The 22,694-nt window shown below is 69.4% G+C and overlaps 2 protein-coding genes across 7 annotated transcripts in view; one reads left to right on the top strand and one right to left on the bottom strand.

Moving 5' to 3' along the window:
• The first annotated feature begins 1,064 nt into the window (after window positions 1-1,064).
• Window positions 1,065-7,250, top strand: PRR33 (proline rich 33). Its single transcript, XM_042237744.2, has 2 exons — window positions 1,065-1,146; window positions 4,583-7,250. The coding sequence occupies exon 2, from the start codon at window positions 4,592-4,594 to the stop codon at window positions 6,203-6,205; it is 1,614 nt and encodes a 537-aa protein (XP_042093678.1). The 5' UTR covers window positions 1,065-1,146; window positions 4,583-4,591; the 3' UTR covers window positions 6,206-7,250.
• The window catches only part of LSP1 (lymphocyte specific protein 1), a 35,817-nt gene continuing 16,341 nt past the window's right edge, over window positions 3,219-22,694 (bottom strand). For 2 of the 6 annotated variants that reach the window (XM_027960048.3, XM_027960047.3), the window contains exons 2-11: window positions 14,233-14,370; window positions 11,922-12,092; window positions 10,302-10,356; window positions 9,721-9,810; window positions 9,473-9,516; window positions 9,176-9,257; window positions 8,221-8,355; window positions 7,871-7,948; window positions 7,660-7,762; window positions 3,219-3,635 (exon numbers count right to left, since the gene is read on the bottom strand). In XM_027960048.3, coding sequence (XP_027815849.1) covers window positions 7,673-7,762; window positions 7,871-7,948; window positions 8,221-8,355; window positions 9,176-9,257; window positions 9,473-9,516; window positions 9,721-9,810; window positions 10,302-10,356; window positions 11,922-12,092; window positions 14,233-14,370 — 883 coding nt within the window. In that variant the 3' untranslated portion in view covers window positions 3,219-3,635; window positions 7,660-7,672. Of the gene's footprint in view, window positions 3,636-7,659; window positions 7,763-7,870; window positions 7,949-8,220; window positions 8,356-9,175; window positions 9,258-9,472; window positions 9,517-9,720; window positions 9,811-10,160; window positions 10,357-11,921; window positions 12,093-14,232; window positions 14,371-22,694 lie in introns of all 6 variants that reach the window. The other 4 variants (XM_027960042.3, XM_027960041.3, XM_027960045.3 and 1 more) reach the window with 2 other exon arrangements.

Genomic DNA, 22,694 nt, shown 5'->3' on the forward strand with positions numbered 1-22,694 from the left:
GACCCCAGGTGGCACCGTCCAGTCGGCAGAAGTCGCGCCCACGGCCCCTCGTGGGCCAGTGAGGCCGCATGCTCCTCTGGGTCTGCCCCTCGGGCAGGGGAGCCGAGAGCAGGGGAGAGGGGCCCGAAAGATCCGAGAGGCTCGGTGGGGCTGTGGTTGCTCCAGAGCCGAGGCTGGTGGGCCAGGGGCCAGGCCGGGGGGTGGTCCCCAGCAGACTCAGATGGGGGTCCTGTCCTCCGGAGGCTGAGGGCCAGGGGTGACAGGATGGCTGCCCTCACACCCCAGCCCTGGAGCCCCCTGGCTCTGCGCCCTGCTCCGGTCCCCCAAGCCTTCTGGAAGGTTTCCCTCAGCACCTCATCCAATTTCTGCAAGCCAGAGATAAGGCCGTGGGGCTCGAGACAGGCAGGGTGGGCCCGCCATCCTCAGCCAAGGGGTGGACAGAGCCCCCATCCTGTCCGCCCCCCAGAGCCCCTGAGGGTGGGGAGCCCCCGAAGCCGGAGGCGCCGAGTTGTCCTGCCTCCCTCGTGGGGTCTCTGAACCCCTCCTCCGGCCCGGATCCTGGGACAGGCCACACACAGTGCTGACCCTGGGATAATGCTGACCAACTCTGTGTCCAGCAGGCTCAGCTGTAAAGACACATCCAAATGAGGGCCCTGGGCTGCTTTTGGGGGGCCCCTGCCCCGTCTGCTCCCCACGGTGGGAGCTGACGGCCCTCCTCAGGCAGGCATCCCGTGCTCTGCTGACAGTGACCCCGTCCCCCCGGACACAGATGCAGGGAGACCCTGGGGGAAACACAGTAGGGGCTCACGTGCATCCGGCCCCACCGGCCGCCGGTGCCCAGGGCGGCTGGCCATACCTCGCCCAGGCCTGGGGCGTCTTTACCCACAGGTGGGCACTCCTCGGCCCTGCAGTGACCCTGCTCGGCCAGCAGAGGAGGGTGGCTGCCCGCTCAGTGGCCTTGGCCCTGGCAGGAGGGCGCCCATGAGCGGGCAGCGCCAGGGAGTGGGTGCTGAGGTCAGAGGGACGCGGTAGGTTTTATTTTGGGTATCGGCGACCTCCCTCTCAGGGCGCCAGGCCCAGGGTACTGCAGGACGGCGTTGAGCGGGTGCTGCTGTACGGCCGCCGGCTGCCCAGGGCCTGCAACAGGTAACCCACACCCCGTGTGCTGGGTTGGGAGGAGGGGGCAGGGCTGGGCCCCCCCGCCCCAGGCCTGGAGACCTGGGCTGGAGGCACGGACCGGGCGGCCCAGCCCGGGGCTGCAGCGAGGGAATGGCTGAACCCCAGGAAGAGTTTGAGGGCTGACAGGGCAGGGCCTCGGCCTGGGGACAGAGCAGGGTAGGCTGGGGTGGGCTTCTCAAGCCTGCAAATCTGAGCTGAGCCACGGAGCAGGGAGGAGGCTGTGGGGGGCCTGTGCCCCCTCAGGTTCCTGCAGGGTTGACCCCCAGGCGGACGGGGGAGGGCAGGGCCCCCCATGTGCATAGTTGGCGGTGGTGGGGCCCAGAGACCTTGAACCTCGCCTGGTAGCCCTGAGCTGACCTGGGTGCCCACTCCAGTGCCAGCCAGTCTGAGCTCCCAGTCGGCCCAGCCCGTGGGCTCAGGCCCTGCCAGGCCCCAGTTAGAAGCCGCTGACACAGCACTTCAGGGTGAGCCCTTCCCAGCCTGGGTGGCCTCCCCCACACACCCTGAGTGCTTCTGCGGGCCCTGTAGTGGGTTGCTGGTTTGCGCTGTGGGGCTGGCACTCCGTGCCCAGAGCTGGGGAGCAGGGGGCTGCCTGGAGGGGCCACTGAGACAGTCAAGATGGAGGGCAGAGGCCAGACAGCGGGCGGTGGCCCCTCTAAGCCTCTTGACCTCTGCGGTGGGCAGGCCCTGACCCCAGGTTCTGCAAGGTGGGGGCTCAACGCTGCCATGGCAGAGGAGACAAGCCCTGGGTTCCTGTCACTGAGGCCAGGACCCCAAGAGGGGCTGGCCTGAGTGTGGGCTGAGTGGCCGGCTGCTTCTCCTGCCCCGCTCTGCCCACCCCTTGGCCCTCGGGGCCCCGCTTGCTGCCCAGTGGCCCAGGGGGCTGCCTCTGCCTGTGGCCCTCGTAACGTCCCATCCGGCCGGGTGGACGAGAAGCCCTCTTTCCCTGGGAGACACCCTCCTCCGCTGGCGGGCATAACCCTGGACACCCCCTTGGTGGGTGGTAGGCCGTGTGACATGCCCAGGTTCTAGCCCTCCCGGCCTGCCGTATCCGTGCTCCCCTTTAGGAGACCTCAGAAAATGGGCTCTGAGCAGACCCAGGCCTGGGACACCAGGGGGCCAAGGGGCCTGCTCTTCAAAGGGGCTCCCCTGACATGGAGGGCAGCAGGGCCCCACGGTGGGGCCACGTGCAGCCCCGGGGGGAGGCACGGGCCCGGAAGGACAGCCCCAGCCTGTCCCCCCCGGCCTGCCCGTGCACTCGGGGCACGCTGGTGGCACAGTCCCTTTCTCCTTCCCTCCCTCCACTCCCGCCTCCCACCGCCCACCCGTCCATCTCTCCGCCCGCCCGTCCTCCTCCCCAGCGCCCCTGAAGCAGGCGCGGTCTGACTGCCTTGTCTCTTCTGCGTCTACTCTCTGCACAGCGGCGTTTTTGCCATCCCTTCTGTAGGCCCACCCTCCACCTGCGCTTTATCCAGCCGTCCATCACCCAAGGAGGCCTCACCTCTCTCGCTGTTTCCATACCAGTCCATCCGCCTAGCCACCCCTCTCTCCTTCTATCCATCTGCCCATCAACCTTGACCCTGCATCCGTCCATCAACCTTGACCCTCCATCCATCCATCTTTTCCTCCACCCGCCTACCCATCCCTCCATCTGTCCATGCGTCTTAACCCTCCATCCATCCATCATCCATCATCCATCATCCACCAAATCTCCTGGGTACCAGGATGGGGATGACCCTAAGGAAGTTCTCGTCCTCAGAGAAGGCACAGCCTAGGGGCGCAGAGTGGCATGCGCAGGGTCTCGGGGGCTGCAGACTCCACGGACGCCCCGGAGGAGGACTTGAGCCCACTGCCAGCTGCACCCTGACTTTGGCCGTCACACGCCTCAGACCCCAGAGCCTCACACACAGAAGGCCACCGGACAGGACAGGGTCCAAATCTGAAGGAAGGCTTGGACCCCACCACTGGGCAGGGCGGTGGCCCTTCCAGACAGCCGTGTTCCCTCCCCGCCCATCAGTGAGCCCCAGAGAGCCAGCACGTGGAGACACATGGAAGCTTTACTGGACAGGGTGAAGGGGCTGCCAGCGGGGAGTGGGGGACAGTGCAGGTGGGGCAGGGACTGTGGCTCTTGACCTGGAGACCCCAGCACGTGGCCGCTCCCAGCACTGACGGCGCCTTCCCTGGGAGCTTACGGCTTCTCTGGAGGGGGTCCCTTCACCAACCAACAGCCAGAGTTCCTCTCCTCCCGGAACTGTGGGGGGCAGTGAGTGCCATGTCGGAGGGCGAGGTCGGAGGGCCCCACAGCAAGAGCTGCCAGGGTTGTGGGGCGAGGCCAGGCATGAGAAGCAGCTTCTTCGGCAAGGTCGGGTTCGGGGGGCGGGGGCACGGACGTGGCCAGGTTCCCCCTGGGCGTGCAGTTGGGGAAGCAGGACCTGCTGCCGGCCTGTGCCCTGCTCCTGGGAAAGCGGAAACACACACGGGGCCGGGGCGGGGGGAGGGCATCAGGCGCAGCCAGGAGGGCCCGCAGCCCTGCCTACCGCAGCCTGCAGCCTTTCTCCGGGGGCCGCCCTTCCAACCCCTCCGGCCTCCAGGAGCAGCCTCCCCGGTCCCCCTCCAGACTGGAGGCCGGCTCCTGACACTGCCGCCTGGACCCTGCTCAGGGCTCAGGGTGGAGGGGCTCAGCCTGGGTACCCTACTCTTCCCGAGGAGGTCCTGGTCCTCTGGTTGCGGGCAGCAGCCAGAAGCAGACCCCTTCCCGGGCCCCCCAGCTCCTGCCTGACAGAGCGGGCCCCGCGGCCGCAGCCCTGGCCTCCCCCCTTCCCAGCCCACGGCCCCCGCTCTGCCCGGGCGCCATCCGTCAACGTCCCTGTAAGCACGTGGCGCCCACAAAGCAGGGCGGGCGGCTTGGCTGGGACCAGCCCACAGGGAGGCCTGAGGGAACATCCCGTTTAGCCGGAGCTCGGCGGGAGCGGCTCCCGCCTCCGCCCAGCCGACCACTCGGGACGCTGCCCCTGCCTCCCCGGCCGCTGGCCGCCACCTCGCCGCGGCTCACAGCGGACGCGCCTGTGGTCGGCCCGGCGACGGCGAGGCGGCTCTCACATTTGCGGGTGGCCACCCCTCCTGCCTCTGCGGGCGGCTGGCCCAGCACGTGTCCCCGCTTGGCGCCCGCCCGTGGGTCTCCCGGCCCGGCCCTGCTGCGTGCCCACCAGGCACCTCAGGCCGCTGTGGGCTCACTTCTAGTCTGGGGGTGATGTCGGGGCCGCCCCCTTGATCGATGCTGCAGATGTGCCCGCCTAGAGCACATCTGGGGGGTCCCCTGCAGAAGAGAGAGCCCTGTGCCCCCCTCGGGGCTGCGGCCTGTGGGCAGAGGGCTGGGCTCACCACTGCCTCCTTCCCGCCCCAGGGAGCAGCGATGCTCATCTCGGCCGCCTCCGTGGCCCCTGGGACGGCTGGGCTGTGCCGCCCAGGGCCCCCTGGACAGCCACCACCTCTGCTGCCCAAGCCGGGAAAGGACAACTTGCGCCTGCAGAGGCTCCTGAGGAAGGCAGCCCGGAAGAGGATGGCCGGGGGTGGGCCCCCCGCTCCGCCAGGGGCTTTCCGCACCTCCCTGTCCCCCGTGAGCGAGGCCAGCCGAGACCAGGAGGCCCCGAGCCCGCGTCCCATGGAGGCCCTGCGTCCAGCTGAGCCCTCATGCCCCACCGAGGCCCCGTGCCCCACCGAGGCCCCAAGTCCAGCTGAGCCCCCACGTCCAGCTGAGCCCTCACGCCCCACCGAGGCCCTGCGTCCCAGGGAGGCCCCACGCCCAGCCAACACCGTGCATCCCACAGAGGCCCCGCATCTGGCCGAAGCCCTGCGTCTCATGGAGGCCCCGCATCCCGTGGAGGCCCTGCGTCCAGCAGAGGCCGTGCATCCTGCTGATGCCCCGTGCCCCACCGAGGCCCCAAAAGCTGTGGCCACCACACCCCGCTGCCCCCCGACCCCTGTCATCCACCACGTGGCCTCCCCCATGCAGAGGTCCACATTCTCCTTCAGCCTCGCCCAGCGCAGGAGCCTGGCTTCCCACTTCAGGGCCACGGGCCCCCAGCTCACAGCCCCAGCCCCAGAACCTGCCTGGTGCCCCAGCGGCTTCACCCAGGTCGCGGCACCTACAGCGAGGGGCCGCCATGTCAGCCAAGTGCACGTCCAGCTGGCACCATCCCCTCAGGGAGGGACCCCCGACCCGCCCCCGGCAGCCCCCCAGGATCAGCACATGGCCCCTTGCCCTCCCGGGGCTCAGCCCCTGATCCCCGTGGCCCACATCCGCCCACTGCCCATTGGGACGCAGGTGGCCAGTTCCCGGCCTGCGGCGTCCCCAGTGCCCAGGCCTCCCACTAGCCTGCAGCCCTCGGTGCCCAGGGAGGCTGGCACCCGGGTGGTGGTGCCCATTGTGCCCACCTACTGCTCACCAGGACCCTCGCCTTTCAGGCCGGCCTCTGGGACCCCCGGAGCTGGGCGCCTGGAGGAGCCCCCCACAGCTGGCCCTGCCACTGAGGCTGAGAGAGTCTCCAGCCCCCATGGGGCCTCACCGCTCGCCCCACTGGTAGGCCCCCACCCCTGCCCGGCCCCCAGAGCCACAGCCAGGCCCCAGCTCAGCGGCTGGACGCGCCTCAAGAAGCAGCTGTTGGAGGAGCCAGAGGAACCCCAGTTCCCGGGGCCGGAGCCCAGCCCGGGGCAGGTGGACCAGGGCAAGACCGCCCTTGCCAGCCCGGAGCCCCGGCCCCCCGCCTCCCGGGCCTCCAAGATGTGGGACGCGGCACTCTACCGCGTGTCCATGGCAGAGTCCCGCAGCAGCCAGGTGGGGCCCGGAGCGGGGGTGAGCACACTGGCTGGCCTCAGGCGCCTGCCCTTCCTTTATCGGCCTCGCTTCAACGCCCGGAAGCTGCAGGAGGTGGCTGCCCGACCCCCTCCTGTGACCTCCCCAGTCCTGGTCCTGAACCCCCAGCCCAAGAACTTCAACCGGACAGCAGCCGGCTGGAGGCTCCACTGAATGGCTGGGTGGCCCCAGGGCCGTGGGGTGGACGAGAGGGGCTGAGTGTCCAGCTGGGAAACTGAAACCATTCAAGAGGGGAGCCTGGCGGCCTGGGGGTCTGGAGGGGCGGTGGGGCGGACAGGAGTAGGAAGGACCACAGCGGGAGAAGCGGGTTAAGCAGTGGGTTAAGAAGGGGATTAAAAAGTGGGTTTGGACGGTGCAGACGGGCAGAGAGAGGTCTGCTTTGGGGTAGAGTGTGGGAGCTTTTGGGGTGAATCTCTGGGGAGGCAGACAGTTCAGGAGGCCTCTTCAAGGTCAGGGTTGTCTGAGTAACCTTGCAGGGCGGGGCCCACCTGGGCGTCTGCACAGGGCTTGGGGCAGGGGCTGTAGGGGGCGGTCACCAGCAGGGCCTGGAGGGGCCGTGGCTGTTCAGGAGGGTCTGCCCGGCCCCAGGGAGCAGGGCCGGGTTTAACCCCGGGAGCTCCGGGTGGTGAGTCTTGACATGTGCTGGGACAAGGAGGACTCTGGGGCTGCTCCCTTCTGCCTAGAAAGTGGGGGAGACTTGTGTCTCCGTGGGGGTGGGTAGTGGCTGGGGGCTTGGGCTCAGGCGGGGTCGCCTCTGTGGCCTGCCCTGGCAGCCGTGCTGCCGGAGGACGGGGCCCTGGCCAGAGCTGGGAGCAGGCCTAGGCCCGGGAGGGAGCCAGCCCCTCTGCCGCCCTTCGCTGCGGCTTCTACTCCTCCAGACTGAGGGCAGAGCTGGGGGTGGGGGGGGGGACTCACTGATGAAACGGGAGGTGGGTCTCAGCCTGGAGGAGATGGGGAGAGCAGCCTGGCCCGGCGGCGAGGACCAGCCGTGGCCTGGACAGGTGGGGAAGGGGGCCCCAATGTGCCCTCAGAGGGGGTCTGACCCAGGACCAGCAGTGGGGTTCTGACCAGCAGTCGGGGAGAAACAGGGAGGTGCCGGCGGCAGGACTCAGCAGGGAAGGAGGGGGTTGGCAGGGGGATGTGACGGGTGCTGTACATGGATCCTGGGACCCAGGCCACTAATAAAAGTGTGCACGACCACGCCGCGGTCCTTTCTGCCTCCCCAGGCAATGAGGCGGGCGGCAGCCACAGGAGCAGCTCCCACTGGGATAACAGGGAGCGCCCAAGGTTCTGGCCCCCCCAGGACCCTGAGCCCGCTGATGGGCCGCCGCTCGCCCTGCAGTGCCCCCAAAGGCCTCGCCTGCCCCAGCGGTGAGGACAGGGCTTCGTGGCTCCTCCCAGAAGGGAGTCAGAGCTTTGCCAGAGGGAGCAGGGCAGGACCCCAGAAGGACGGGGGCTGCGCAGGGGGACCAGAGGGGCAGGCTCGGGCCGGCCCTGAGTTGGGCGCTCCGCCCTCAGGAGCCTCCTCCCGGCTCCTGCCACCAGGCGCCCAGGGTGGCAAACTTTACGCATAACACATCACACGCGGGCCGCTGCTGCGGACTCACCAGGCAGAGGGGCCTAGGGCGCCGAGCCCTCGTCCACAAGCACTTTCTCGTACTTCCCGTGTCCAGCGGCCACAAACTTGTACCTCTTCCCAGACGGGGTGCTCTGCCGGGAAGGAGGCCCAGGGCCAAGGTGAGAGCCACGGAGGGAGATGGCCGCTCTCCCCGCCCGCCCGCTGGGCCCACCCCCTGCGTCCGCCGCGTTCCGAGGCACCTTGACTGTGGACGAAGTCTTGGGGCCTCCTTTTTGCTCCCAGAGATCCCGCCTGCTCATGTCTCCGGCCACAATATCCTGGGGGCAGAAGGAAGCCGCTTCACAGGGGGGCCCCACCGGGGGAGCTGGGAGCCCCGGGCACATCTCCCGCCAGCCTGGCGGATCCAGGGCCTCAGGGCCGGCCCATGTGCCCCCTTGCAGGGAATGCCCACGGAGGAGGCCCGGAAGCCCCCCAGCCCTCCCCAGGGACCAGCCCGGCGACCACCGGCCCTGCGGCCCGCTCTTCAGCCGGGACGGCCTGCGCTTGCTGTGCCGAGGGGGCCCGGCTCCGCCCCACGATGGACGCCTACCTTGCAGGGGGTGGGCTTGGCAGCCGACTGAGCCTGCACCTCTCCTGTCTCCCAGCGGCTCTTAGTGCTCGCCACAGCCATGCTGGGCAGCTCGATGGAGGGCTGGCGCGTGAGCTTGGGGGTCCTGCCTGCAGTCTGCAGAGGAGACAGGGCCATCCTCGCTCTGCTCGGGCATGGGGTTGGAGGAGCAGGGCTTGAACGGAAGGGCCTTGGTGGATGGAGTGACAGTTGGGTGGACCGGAGTTAGTTGGGTGAAAGGGTACTGGTTGTATGGAGGTGTGTGGGTCGGGGTGAGTGGCGTTGGTTGCATAGAGGAACACCCATTGAGCAAAGAAATACTGGGTGGAAAGAAACTGGCTGAATGGAGGGGATTGGTTGGATGGAGGGGGATTGGTTGGATGGAGGGGCATAGGTTGGATGGAGGGGATCAGATTGTATGGAAGGGTGTTAGTTGGATAGAGGGGTACGGATTAGAGGAGGGGTATTGGTTGCATGGAGAGGTGTTGGTTGGATAGAGGAACACTGGTTAAACAAAGAAGCATTGCTTGGATAGAAGGCCATCGCTTGAATGGAGAAGTGTTGGTTGGATGGAAGGACGTTGGCTGGACAGAGTGGTGTTGGTTGGCTGGAGGGTCATTGGTTGGATAAAGGGGTGTTGATTGCAAGGAGTGGTGTAGATTGGATGGGAGAGTTGAGTAAACATGTTAGTTGGATGGGTGGGGCCTGGGGGTGGGTGTAGGACCAATGGAAGAAACTTGGTTGGATGGATAAAGGGCTAGAAGGAAGAATGTGGAAGGGTGGAGTAGTGTTGGTCGGATGGAAGTCAGTTAGTTGAATAAAAGGGTGTTAGTTGGCTGGGGGGCTGTGGGATCAGTGGAGGGACACTGGCTGGATGGAGGAAAGGGCTCATGAATGGAGGAAGGGCTCAGCAGAAAGTGAGGCTTCCTGTACCCACCTCGACAGCCTGGGTGTACTGCTCCAGCCGCTCATCAATCTTGGAGATGGGTAGGGCTGGCTGGGACTTCCTCACACTGTTACTGGAGGAGAGAAGGGTCTTGGCCCAGGAGCCCTCACTCAGCTTCTGGGCCTCACCTTGAGCAGCCGCCACAGCTCTCTCGGGCCCCAGATCTCCACCTCATGGACCCCCTCTTCAGCCTTCCCCTGGAGAACCTGGGTCCTGCCTCCCCTGGAGAACCTGGGTCCTGCCTCCCCTGGAGAACCTGGGTCCTGCCTGGGAAGCAGCTAGACATACCTCTTCTTAATGGAGCGGTTCAGGGACTCGGTTCTGTCACTGAGCTGTGGAGGGCAGGCGGAGATGGAGCCTCTGAAGTCGGAGCGAGGCCCAGAGCTCCTGCCCCGCAGCTGCTCCCCCTGTGTTCCACCCCCACCCCAGTCCCTCTGCCCAGCTTATGCCCTTATCACAGGCCCTGCCGAACACCACACAGCAGGCAATCAACAGCCTGTGCAGGACAGAAGACAAAGCCTTGGTGCTTAACGTACTTTGGTGCTGGGGCTTAGGGGAGGCGAGCCCACTTCAGTCCCCTCCAAGACCAGGGGGCTGGGTGTCCTGGGCTGCTGGCAGCTCTGGTGCTGGGGCAGAACATCCAGGGTTAGGGCTGGACCACTGCCCCCTCGCCCCCTCTCCTGCCCCCCCCAGGGCCCCGGCAGACACTGCCCCTCCCTGGGCCTCCTCGGGTCCCCTCCCGCCCTGACGTGCTCTGGTTCTGAATTCTCGGCCACAGGAGCTGGGGAGTCCAGGAACGTGCTGTTCCATCCCACGGTCACCGGCCCCAGCCCCCTCCAGGGCGGCAGGGGCTGCCTGCAGGTGGGGGTGATGGCTCCCTCTGGGCCGGTCCTGTGAGGCCCACAGGGCATGCAGGCAGCAGAGAAAGAGCCAGCCCGGGGCCAGAGTGCCACCCAGACCTGTGGGAGCCCCGCACCTGCACCGCTGCCTCCGTGGCCTCTGCCAGCCCTGGGCTGCCCTGCCCGGGCTCCTCGGGCCCAGTGGGCTCTGAGGGTTCTGGTGCCAGCCCCTCCCGGGGCTCCGAGTCAGGGCTCAGATGCAGCTCCTCCAGACCGACCTCAGCTGGGCTCAGCTCGTCGCCTCCCTGGCTCCCGGAGGTTCCCTGGTGGGGCCTGTGGTCGTGGGAGAGGCAGTCCTATCAGTTAAAGGTCATCTGATGGTTTGTTTTGAGGGTCTCCCCAGGTCCGGGCCTTGGTTTCCCCGTCTGTAAGTTGGGGCCCTCAGACCAGCCAAGTGCCAAGGAATCTCAAGACCCGGGCGTCTTTGGGGAAGTGAGGCCAAGGACCTCAGCATCTGCCCCGTGGTGACCAGTGCCCACTGCCCCGTAGACAGAGGGCCACCGGCTCACTGAGGCTACTCCCAGGCCCCAGGCCGGGCCCGTGTCCTGCTTGCCAGCGTCCGCCTGGCCGGCCTGGGCGGGGCCCCTGCTCCTGCCTGCACTGTGTGGGGGCAACCGGCCTGGGCATCCAGGGGGCCTGAGGAGGGATCTGAGGGGGGCTTGGGGGCTGGTGCAGTGGGAGACAAGGCGAGAACTGGGGTCACAGCCCAGAGGAGCAGGCCGGACACGGCTGGCGGGGGCAAGGGAGACCGGCCGCTGGCAGCCCGTGCGGGTCTGCATTTGAGCGGGACTGAACCTGGAGAAGAAGATGGGAAATGTTCGCATTTTCCATGATTTCAGGCCCCATGGTGTTCGTGCCAGCCAAGACCCAGACCCACCACCCAAGGTGCGCCGGGGTCGGAGCCAGCAGCAGGCTCACAGAGGCCCATTCAGCCCCGGCTGCGGGCGGCCAGGCAGGTGCGGGGGGCAGGGAGGCCTGGCGCCCAGGAGGGTCCACAGAAGAGCCATAGTGCCCCCTGCTGGTGGCCGGCAGCCAGGGACAAAGGGAGCCGGCGACCACTCCAAGACCAGTGGGGATGGGCCTCCCTGCTGCCCCCGACCCCAGCTCAGAAATGCAGGGTGCACCCCGGCCCGCAGAGACGGGGGGAGCCGAGGCCTGGAGGGTGGTCCTGGCCAGAGGGCCACAGCAGGACCAGGGCCCCGCCAGGCAGCCAGCCCTGGGCGTGGGGGCCTCTTGCAGGAGGACCGGGGTGACTGAGTGGTGGTTGGGGTGGTCTTAGTGAGAGCTCGGGGTCTTAGGGCCCTCGGGGTGGGGGGCACCGGAGATGGCCCGGGGAGGGTGCCAGGGACCCAAGCACGGAGCTCCCGAACCCATCTGGGCCCTGACCACGACTGAGGGCCTGGAGCCCGGCTCAGAGCCACCCGAGGCGGGTGGGGGCGAGGCCCCCTCCCCCGCGCCAGCCCAGTTCAGCGTCTGTGCATCTGGAAAGCTTGTCCCCCAGGCCGCCTCAAACATCTGGAAATACCTGCTCCCCTCCGTGGGAACAGAGCGCGCTGCCCCCAGGGAGGAAGGGGCCCGGGGGCGCGGGGCCTCCCTGACGTCAGCGGGCTGCACACATGCTGATCGGGCCGCAGCTGGTCTGGACGGGCCGGGGCCCTGGGGGCCCGGAGCGAGCCCCACCCGCCGCCCCCGTCTCGCTCTCTTCCTGCTCCTGTCCCCACAGCCACAGGGACGTTTTGGGGGGCTGCTGGGGAGGGAGGGGCACAGAGGGCACGGCCCAGACATGGGTTAGGGGGCTGGAGGGAGCCCGCTGCCCCCAGGCTGTGACCCCCGCTTGCCTGCCGTCCTCCTGCGTCCCCTCCGGACTCACACCCCGAGAGGGGTCCCCAGGATCCGGGGTCTCTCCAGCTCCCCATTGCTGCTGCCGCTGCTGCTCTGGCTTCTGGGACCAGTCGCCAAAGCCCTCGTCCTCATCCAGTTCAGGGGCCTCCGAGGGCTGCGGGCTGAGGCTGGAAGAGCAGGCAGGGTCTCAGAGCCAGGCTGGAGGTGGGCCGGGGGCTCTCAGACCCTGGGCACCAAGCGTGGGAGACCCCATCTGCACAGACGCAGCACTCCACTGCTGGGCTGGGTCTCCCCCCTCAGCCTGGGGTGCCCCGAGTGCTGGGCCGGGCCTCCCCCCTCAGCCTGGGGCTCCCCAAGTGCTGGGCTGAGTCTCCCCCCTCAGCCTGGGGCTCCCCGAGTGCTGGGCCGGGGCTCCCCCCTCAGCCTGGGGCTCCCCGAGTGCTGGGCCGGGGCTCCCCCCTCAGCCTGGGGCGCCCCGAGTGCTGGGCCAGGGCTCCCCCCTCAGTCTGGGGCTCCCCAAGTGCTGGGCTGAGTCTCCCCCCTCAGCCTGGGGCTCCCCAAGTGCTGGGCTGAGTCTCCCCCTCAGCCTGGGGCTCCCCGAGTGCTGGGCCGGGGCTCCCCCCTCAGTCTGGGGCTCCCCAAGTGCTGGGCTGAGTCTCCCCCCTCAGCCTGGGGCTCCCCAAGTGCTGGGCTGAGTCTCCCCCTCAGCCTGGGGCTCCCCGAGTGCTGGGCCGGGGCTCCCCCTCAGTCTGGGGCTCCCCAAGTGCTGGGCTGAGTCTCCCCCTCAGCCTGGGGCTCCCCGAGTGCTGGGCCGGGCTCCCCCTCAGCCTGGGGGCTCCCCGAGTGCTGGGCTGAGGCTCCCCCCTCAGCCTGGGGCTCCCCGAGTACTGGGCCGGGGCTCCCCCCTCAGTCTGGGGCTCCCCGAGTGCTGGGCTGAGTCTCCCCCTCAGCCTGGGGCTCCCCGAGTGCTGGGCCGGGGCTCCCCCCTCAGCCTGGGGCTCCCCGAGTGCTGGGCTGAGTCTCCCCCCTCAGCCTGGGGCTCCCCAAGTGCTGGGCCGGGGCTCCCCCCTCAGTCTGGGGCTCCCCGAGTGCTGGGCCGGGGCTCCCCCCTCAGTCTGGGGCTCCCCAAGTGCTGGGCTGAGTCTCCCCCCTCAGCCTGGGGCTCCCCAAGTGCTGGGCCGGGGACCCCCCCCTCAGCCTGGGGCGCCCCGAGTGCTGGGCCGGGGCTCCCCCCTCAGTCTGGGGCTCCCCAAGTGCTGGGCTGAGTCTTCCCCCTCAGCCTGGGGCTCCCCGAGTGCTGGGCCGGGGCTCCCCCCTCAGTCTGGGGCTCCCCAAGTGCTGGGCTGAGTCTCCCCCCTCAGCCTGGGGCTCCCCAAGTGCTGGGCTGAGTCTCCCCCCTCAGCCTGGGGCTCCCCGAGTGCTGGGCCGGGGCTCCCCCCTCAGCCTGGGGCTCCCCGAGTGCTGGGCCGGGGCTCCCCCCTCAGTCTGGGGCTCCCCAAGTGCTGGGCTGAGTCTCCCCCCTCAGCCTGGTGCTTCCCGAGTGCTGGGCCGGGGCTCCCCCCTCAGTCTGGGGCTCCCCAAGTGCTGGGCTGAGTCTCCCCCCTCAGCCTGGGGCTCCCCGAGTGCTGGGCTGGGCCTCCCCCCTCAGCCTGGGGTCCCCGAGTATGGGTGAGGAGTCCCCCTCTACCCCCTCAGCTGAGCCAGCGGGGTCTGGCGCCAGGCTGCTCTCCGGGGTACCCAGCCGGGTGGTCTCTGCTGGGATGGGGACCTGGCTGGAAGGGCCTTGGCCGCTACACCACCACCCCCGCAGCTGCTGACTCAGGGAAAATGGAGCGACAGGGCCGGGGCGGGGGGGACGTTATTGGAAAAACAGCCCAGCCCAGCCACAGCGGCCTCCTGGGCCCCGGGAGGGGACGAGCCAGCCTCGGCCGCCAAGTTGGACGTGGCCTCCGTGAGTCACTGGCTGCAAGGAGTGGGGCAGGGGGCTCGGGGCCCAGGGCCCCACAGCTGCGCTCAGAATCGGTCCAAGCAGGGGGACCGAGCAGGGGGACGGGGGCTGAGTCAGGGCCCCGGGAGGCTGGTGGGGAGGGGTCGGCGGCCCACGTCCAGCAGCACTCCCTGGCCCCTTTGTGCTGCAGTGACCCTCACCCCGAGGACGTCCCCACCATGCCCAGGCCCCGGGGCGGCCTTCCCCCTGCCTCCTCATCCCCTCTGCTCTGGGGCCTCCAGCCCTGGAGGGGGCCTGATGCCCAGAAGCCCCCTCTGCCCAGCGGTGCGGGACGGGTGAGCTGGCGGGGGGCGGCTCACAGCTTCTCCTGCTCCGACTGCTCCGGGGACAGGCTTCCTTCATCTTTGTCTTGAGCCCGAAGCTGCCGCTCCCTGTCGTAACGGCGCCGCTCGCAGGCGGCCTCCTCCTCCTCCTCCACACTCCACTGAGCGACGAGCCTAGGGGCGAGAGAAAGGGTCACCTCGGGGCCTCTGCCTCCCACCCAAGCAGGCCAGCTGGGGACCCTCGAGGCCTCAGTTTCCCCATTTCTAAAGCAGAGGCCACGAGAGAGGGTCAGGAAAGGTGCCTTTGGCCGGTGGAGCTGGCCTCTGGACGCCCACGTGCCTCCTGGTGACGAGGGCCCACAGTCAAATGGGCCTGGGGAGCCCCAGGGACGGGGCCAGGCCCTCTGCCCCTGCCTGCAGCAGGGCTCCCTGGCCCTTGTCACAGCCAGACACCGGCCAGTGCAGCTCCGGCTCCAGGCAGGGCCCAGCAGCACCTCACCTCTGGCCGAGGTGCGGAGAGCTGGCTGTGGCCGCCGGAGGGCTGGTGTCCCTCCTTCTCCCTGAGTCAAGTGGCTGTAGCCTCGGTCAGTCGGGTACTGGTAGCCTGGGCGGGCCAGGCCAGCGGCAGCCCAGCCCCTCAGGAGACCCTCTTGGGCAGGGGGCAATCATTCCTGCCTGCCCCCCACCCCCAACCATGAGTAAAAGGCATTGGGAGAGGGAGGCCCTATTAAAGGACCTGGGAGGGGCTGCCTTCTGCTGGGGCTGAACCCCTCAGCCCACCCAGCGCCACTCTCTACCCCAGGCCCTGGTGCGGGCTCACTCCAGACCATGCTGTCCACGAGAAACTGAGGCCCATGCAGAGCCAGGCCCCCAAGAGCTTCCGCCTGCAGGCCTGCTGAGCCCCAGCATTTCTGGGGTCCCTCACCCAGGCTACACGGGGAGGCCTGAGGCTGGAGGCCCAGGGCCTGGCCACCCCGGCCCCAGCCAAGCTCTCGAGCTGCTGGCACCTAGTGGGCACTGCAGGCCCCGGCCAGCCTGCCGGCCCCGGCTCCCCGGGAGCCCAAAAGGAGGGTCTCAGCGCCCCCCTGCTGTGTCCCCCGCCTGACCCCACAGCCCGCTCCTTCAGGGCCCCGTCCCCTGCCCAGGGTGGGCCGGCTCTGTGGTCTCGGCAGGCCTGCCAACACATGATCTAATCTCTCCTAGGTCTCCCCGGAGCTTCCTAGACAAAAGCCAGGCCCCTCCACAGCCCCAGCTCCAGGCCCACTCCCCCCCGCGGCAGCCGCAGGGGACCCCAGCCGTGCAAACCAGCCTCCCTCTCAAACCTCGGCGCCCCCGCCCGCCCACCCCCGCGCCTCAGAAGTGCCTTCGACTCCCCCCCCCCCCCCCGAGCTCCAGGGAGCCCCTAATCCCCCACACCTGGCCCCATCACACTGCCGGCAGAGCCAGCCTCCCGCCCCAGGCCCTCGGCGGGGGCTGGGGGCCGCATCCTGTTAGGGGGAAGAGCCTGGGTGATTCTGAGGATGGGGGGCTGGGGTCCAGGGGTCCTCCCTCCCGTGAGCACCCACAGCCCCCCAGGCCAAGGGTGGGAGGCGAGCGGGGCCAGGCTCCTGGCTGTGGGTTGGAGAGGTGTCCACAGACCCCTCCTGGAGGCGCCGGGGCTGGGGGGCTCCTTGGAGGGGCAAGACCAGCCATGGTCCCCCTCGCTGCTGTGCACACGCGCCCATGGTGTGTTCGTGTGGGGCTGAGTGTGTGCGCGTGGGCCCCGGTGGGCTGGTGAGTGCACCCAGGTGGGGCCTCTCTCAGGCTGTAACTCCAGCCCCCTCCCCGAGCCTCGGGGACCCTTCTCCGGCACAGCTAAATGCAGAGGCCAGGCAGGCTGCTCCCCCGCAGTCGGGCCCTGTGTCCCGGCCACCAGGCCCCACGCCGCCTGCGCCCCATCCTGGTCCCAGGCCCGCCAGCACGACGGCCTCCCTGCCACGCACACGGCGGGCGCGCACACCTCCTCCTAAGCCGGACCCTCGGGCCGCCGTGGGTCCCAGCACCTTACACCGGGGGTCCACGTGCCACAAGACCCAGGCACAGGAACCAGGTGAGGGCCAGGTGGCAGGCCCGGCCGCCCCCCAGCCCAGCCAGGGTGCCCCAGCCCGTGTTTACTGTTCCCGCCATCGTCCTGACAACGGGGCTGGCCCGAGGCCAAGGCATGTTTTCTGAGAACTGTGCTCCTGAGAAGAGGCCCCTCCGAAGGTCAGCCCTGCTCCCGGCGGTCCGCACGTGACTCCCAGCCCTCGGGCAGGGACAGAGCGGGGGGACGAGGGGTAGGGAGCTCGGGGGGCTCCCTGCAGCCCCTGCCGGGGGGGAGAGGCCTCGCTGCCCCGGGCCCTGACCCGCGGCGCGGGCCCCTTCCCTCCGGCCCCCCTCCCTCCGCCCCAGGATGTGAGTCATGGGGCCCGGGCCCCTCCCATGACCTCACCCCCTCGCTGTTCCGCAGCTGGGCCGCGTTCTGGGAACTGAGAGGGGGGCGGCTCTCCTGGGGTGGGGTGGGGGCCTCTGGCCTGGGAAGGCGCCCCCGGCCGGCGGCCCAGACCCCTTGGCACGCCAGGCGGAGCTGTCAGGATGCTGGCGCGGCCGCCCGTGGCCCTGGCTCGGCCTGCGCGCAGCTGCGAGGGATTTGGTGTTCCTGCACAAACGCAATTATCTCCTTCCTGCGTCTGCTCTGGCTCCGGGCGCGCCCAGGGCTCAGCCCCAGGGGCCGCGGAGCGGGGCTCCGCTCCCCAGCCCGGTCACGCTCCACTGAGCAGCCTCGCCCCTCCAGGCGCATGAGTGTGAGCATGTGCAGGCCCCCGTTCTCAGCAGGGGTCCCCAAGTCCAGCGGCTGCCCCCCGCCCCCGCCACGTCCTCCGCCTCGGGGGCCCCTCCTCCCCTTCCTCCGCAGCCCCCCGGTCTCCACCGAGGCTCCGGCGGTGCCAGGCCTGTTCTTGTCTCCCTGGCCTGCCTGGCGGCTCCAGAAGGCAGTCAAGCCTCGGTCCTGTCTCAACTCTGCCCCCTGCAGGCAGCTCCTGTCCGCCCCCCCACCTTCTGCCCGTCTCCGGGAGCCTAAAGCTCAGCTCAGAGTCCCAGGAAGGCCCAGGGGCTTAGCTGGGGGCCTGGGGCCCGGGGAAGAATGGCCAGGCTGGGCCAGGCTGACGTGGGGGCTTTTCCCTCTAGAGACCCGCAGGCACCCTCCTGACCACTGTCCCCTGGACACTACGGGCAGGAGTCCTGGGGAGCTGGGATGGCCAGGCCCTGTGCCTGTGGCCACCAAGGCGTCCAGTCCCATCAGGTGGCCCCTTCCCCGGGCTTTCGTTTGCCCAGGCGGACACCGCAGAGCAACCGGCGCCTCGAGTGACCACAGAGCCCACGCGTGCAGGGACGGAGCGTGGGAGGACCTGGAGAACACTCAGCCCGGGGGCCTGCACGCACCCCCAGCCAGCTGGTCTTAGAGGAGGGGCAGGGCCCAGCCGGGGGGCTCGGGGTGGGGCGGGAGGCTGGGCAGCACCCGCGCCCCACGACTTGAGGGGAGCCGCTCCCTGGGTGCAGCTCAAGGAGGGTCCGTGGGGCCCAGGGTGCCGTGGCAGCTCGAGGGCTGAGCCCGGAGCATGCAGGAGACCCAGGCAGGCGGGTGGCGCAGGGTGAGGGCGGCCGCCCCAGTGGGGGGCTGGCACGGAGCGGCGGGCCATCGGGCCCCCACCCTCCCGACCACCCTAGCGCGGGTCCAGCCCCTCCTGGCCCACCCCCACCCCCAGCAGCACCTTCCTGGGTGTGTCTGCGCCGCTGGGGCGGCTTAGATCAGGAAGACGCCTCACATGGCCAGCCCCGAGCCCTGTTCAGGGACGCTCAGCAGGTGGCCTTGAGCTTGGGTCTGGAGGGTGAGAGCAGGGGTCTGAGAGGCGGACCTCAGAGGCTGAGGGAAAAGCAGAGATGGGGGGGCGGGAGAGCTGAGTGGCCAGGCTGGGTCAGGGGGTGGGGGTTGTGTCTGGGAGGCAGTGCCCTTGTCCCCTAGGGGGAGTCAGGTGAGCCCACAGCGGCACAGGTGGTGCCAGACCAGCTGGGCTGCGAGGAAGGGGCAGACGTGGTGGGGAGCTGGCAGGCGGAAGGCAGAGGGGCTGCAGGGCAAAGGGACAGGCATCCAGAGCTCCCCGGAGGCAGGATGCGGGAGCCTGGGAGGCGTCAGCCTGGGGGGCACCGGGGTCTTGGAGAAACAGGCAGTGGGGCAGGAAGCAGACGGGGTGCCCCGGCCCCCCCGGGGATGAGCAGCCCCTAGGGTGGTCAGGGGAACCAGGAGAGCGATAAGCTGGGGGTGCCGAGCTCCTGGCAACTGCGGGCAGAGCCCCTCCTGCCACCTTCCCTCCGGCCCCGCCCACCCCACAGGCACCTCCAGGGCCTGCTGTCCACAGCTGAGGCTCAGCCGCCACCACCAGCCACCACTGGGGGCCTCAGGGTGCCCCCTTTGCTGAGCTGTGGGGTGCCAGCTCTTCCTGACTCTCCGCATGGCTGTACCCCTAGCACCAGGGGGCGGGACCTGGAGCAGGACTCAGGGCCGGGGGGGCCGCGGGGGTCCCGGCAAGGCTGAGTGCAGAGGCTGAGCTGTGGGCCCCGGGAGACGAAGGGTTCCGAGCAGGGGACGGGAGGTGGGGAGCCTGTTGCCGCCCTTGGGGTGACCGGGGAGGCCTCAGGGATGCGGAAGGTGGGCTGTTGCCCCCCCCGGGGGCGGGGAGGGCCCAGGCCGCCTCGGGAGGGGCAGCTGCCGGCCCCTGGGGAGGAGCTGTCGCTCTGCCCCTCTGACCTTCCTCCCGAGCCAGACCCCAGGACCAGTCTCCAGCTCCCCAGCTGTGAAAAGGGGTGTTGACCCCACTTGGCAAGGTGAGAACTGAGGACAGCCCTGGCCGGGCGGACCCAGCTCCCGCTCCCCACAGCTGGCACCAGGGCAGACCCGTGTCCCCAAGAAGGAGGCAAAGCGCCCTCATGGGTCTGGGCTTCCCACCCCCGCCCCCCCAACAGCATGTCCTCTTGGCCCTGTGGGCAGGTCACATCTGGGAAGCCTCCCTGGAGGAGGGAGCATCAGCTTGCAAACTAGCCTTCCCACAACCACAGAGAGCGTGGCACCCCAGAGGCACAGACTGCCGGTGCAGGAGGCGCTGCTACGTCTCCAGGGCACCCAGCCTGCACCTCTGGTGGTGGGGGGGGGGCACAGCTGCAACCTCTGGGAGCCCAAAGCTCGCGGGAGAGAGGCAAGCCCTGCAGCGGTTCCACAGCACCCTCGGGCGGCCCAGGGACAGAGGCCGAGTGGCCTGCCCTGCCCAGGACCTTGGCTGCTCCTGCCCTGAGGGAGTGGAGGGCCCTCTGACCTGGGGGTGAGGCCAGAGCAGCCTGTGGACTTGCCCCCTCACCCTCAGCGCCCCCAGTCCAGAGCCCCCCAGTACTGGCCCCTCCCCCCAGCGCCCCCAGTCCAGAGATCCCCCCAGCACTGGCCCCTGCCCTCAGGCACCGCTGCCTCTGAGTCCAGGTGGAGCCTTCCTGCCTGTCACCCTCTCATCCTCCTGCAGTGGGGCGGCATGTGGTGGCTTTTCGCTTGGAGGACCCCTGGCTGCCCGCCCGCCTGGAGCCCCTGAAGCCTCGGACCCCCTCCTGCATGACTTTCCAGCCAGCACCTCGGGCAAACTAAGGAGGAGTCACCCTGCCTTGGCCTTCGAGCCCCAGGGCCCGCTCAGGCCCAGTCCCCACCCCACGCCTCCTCTAGGCCGTGACCCCACTGGCACCTGGGCCACCTCTGCTGGCTCCAGGCAGGACGGCTCCACTGCCCAGGTCTCAGCAGACTCAGTGCCCACTTACAGCTGAAGACGGGGCAGGCGTGAGGCTGCAGGGCCTGTGGTCTCCCTGGGAAGGTGGGCGAGGGGACCACAGCCGCCGGGCACCGCCCCGGCCTCCGACCTTGGCCGGGACTCCGAGACGACACCCCGGCATTTGCCACCTGGTCCATTACCTCCCTCCCTCCAGCGCAGCCCACTCTCCCGGCCTGCCGGGGTCTCTCTTCCTGCCTTCTTTCGCCAGCACTCAACTTTTTCAGGGGCTAGGGACCCAGCGATGGGTGAGATGCCCTCGCTGCCCTTAGAGGATGCAGGGAAGCCTGTGTTGGCCCCGCAGCGTGGCTCCAGGGCCTCAGAAGAGGACCCCTGTTCTGAGCTTCATTTAGGGGGGTGTCCTCTCGGATGAGGGACCCCCATGCCTGCACCCAGCCTGGAGGGAAAAGGGGCCGTGGTGGGAGGAGGCCCTTGGGAGGGGCGGGTCAGCAAACGCACAGTGGTGCCCGGGAGACACGACAGGGGTCGTGGCCCAGCAGCCTGCGGATGATGGCTGTGGCCCTCAGAGCTGGGACCCCCCACAGCCCTGCCTCTGCCAGTCCATCCTCCCAGAGCCCAGGGGGAGGCCCTGGACGCACAGTCCTGGCACCTCCTGGGGGCGCTCCCTGGTCCTCGCCCCCCAAGAGAAAGCGCTGTGGGAGGGGCCTCTGTCCCCATGGACAGGGCTCCCTGCTCCGGCCCCAGCCCCCCATCTGGAGCTGCTTGCCATTCCCAGAGGGTGGCTGCCCGGCCGTTGCCCACCCCCTGTGAGGTGGCAGTGCCAGGGGAGCAAGACCCCTGGCCCCGGACTCCGGGCAAGAGCCCGGCCCCATCTTATTGTCCACTGCCCACTGTCCTGTGGCCTTGGGTTCCTGCCGTACTCTTCACCCCAGACCCCGGACCCATGCAGCTCCTGAGGGTCCGGGATCTGATGCTGGCAGGTGGGGGGCACCGCAGGTCAGGCCTGCCCACCACACCGCCATTCCTAGAGCTGTCCAGGCAGGCCAGGCAGACTCCCACCAGCCCCTCGGACACCCAAATGGTAAGGGTGTCCTGTCCTGATGGGAATCAGGCCCCCCAGGTGCCCAGGCTCCCATCGAAGGGCGTCTGTGACCTTCCCTGTGGGGGCTTCACCCACCCCTACAGCTTAGCCACACGTGACCCTGGAAGACCCTGCCAAGAGTGGGAAGTGGGCACTCGGGCCCTGAGCCTCCAGATGCCAGGCTTCCCCTCGGCCCCCAAGGCTGGCCCCCAGGCTGGGCTCCCCGGCGCCCAGCCCGCCACCGCCCCTGGCTACACACCCTACCTCTCGTGATGTGCTCCGTGCCCAGCCTCCGTGCTGTGGTGCTCCCACGCCTTTGCCCCCGTCTGCTCTCACCAGCCTGCCCGTCTGGGCTGGGGGAGCCCGACAGGGCTGAGGCCGCTCCTTCCTCTGCCCCGTGCCCCGCGCGCCTGGGTCCCTCCTTTCTCCTCCGAGTCACTGACCACAGCGCTGCAGGGGCCTGGCCCGGGGCCGAGGCAGCCCAGGAGACCTCCCCGGGCGCCCCCGCCCCACCCTTCACATCAGTGAGTCGCCCTGCCCACCCCCACGCCTACACACTGCCTCACCCGGGCCGACTTCCCGGGGGACGGGACTGGGGGGCCGCCCGCCCGCCCAGCACCCCCACTGAGCAGCAGCCCCAGCTGCAGCCCCGGGCCCGGCCCGGTCTCCTCCTGGCGCTGGACAGCCCTCCAGGAGAGCCGGACGCTCCCAAGCCAGCTGGGACTGCCTGGCACAGACCTCGCAGCGCTCACGAGGCCAGGCTTTGGCACGCTCCGGGACACGCGACCGGTGGCTGGCACCGGCTGGAGCCTCTGCCTCCCCCTCCCGTCTCCTGCTTGGTGCCATGGGTCCACCTCCCACTCCCCAGCGCCCCCATGCGCGACTCTGCCCGCAGTCGAGGCTAAAGGGGCTCACGTGCTCGGCAGAGTCCAGGGGTCTGCCTGTCATTTAAGCTCAGCTGCCCCCCTAGGGAGCAGGCACAGCCTGGCACAGGCGCCTGTCTGTCTGCTTCCGGCTTGGCCCTCCCGCAGGGCCCTGGGGCCCCAAGCATGCGGAGCAGCGGGACCCTCGCTGTCTCCGCCACCAGAGCCCCTGCCCAGCCCCCAGCCCCTCCTCCAAAGGACGCCTCGTCCCAGACCCCTCGGGATGGGTCATTTAGGGGGTGGGGGGCTTTGCCACCAAACCGGCCCTAATGCTTGCTCTGCCCTGCTGCCCCAGCTCCGCGTCCTCTGACCCTGCAGACCCCATGGCCTGTGCCCCAGAGCGGGGGCAAGACCCCACCTCCCTGAGCCTCAGCCTCTCTGTCCACGTAGATGGGGGCCTGGGGCCAGCCTCCACCAGCCTGCGGGACCCGCCCTGGCCCTCTGCCCACCAAGGGCTCCGCCGGGAGCTGGGGTCTCTGCTGGGACAGCCCCATTATAGGGGCAAAGTGACCCCTCCATGAGCAAGGAAACCGAGGTGCGGACTCATTGGGGGTCCCCCATCCTGGGAGGACACAGCTGGGGCCCCAAGTTCACAGTCCCCATTCAGCACCCAGGCAGCCTTGCCCAGGGGCAGGAGGGTCCCTCTGGCCCCCCACC

The sequence above is a fragment of the Ovis aries genome, chromosome 21, assembly GCF_016772045.2.
Source record: "Ovis aries strain OAR_USU_Benz2616 breed Rambouillet chromosome 21, ARS-UI_Ramb_v3.0, whole genome shotgun sequence".
NCBI classification, from domain to species: domain Eukaryota; kingdom Metazoa; phylum Chordata; class Mammalia; order Artiodactyla; family Bovidae; genus Ovis; species Ovis aries.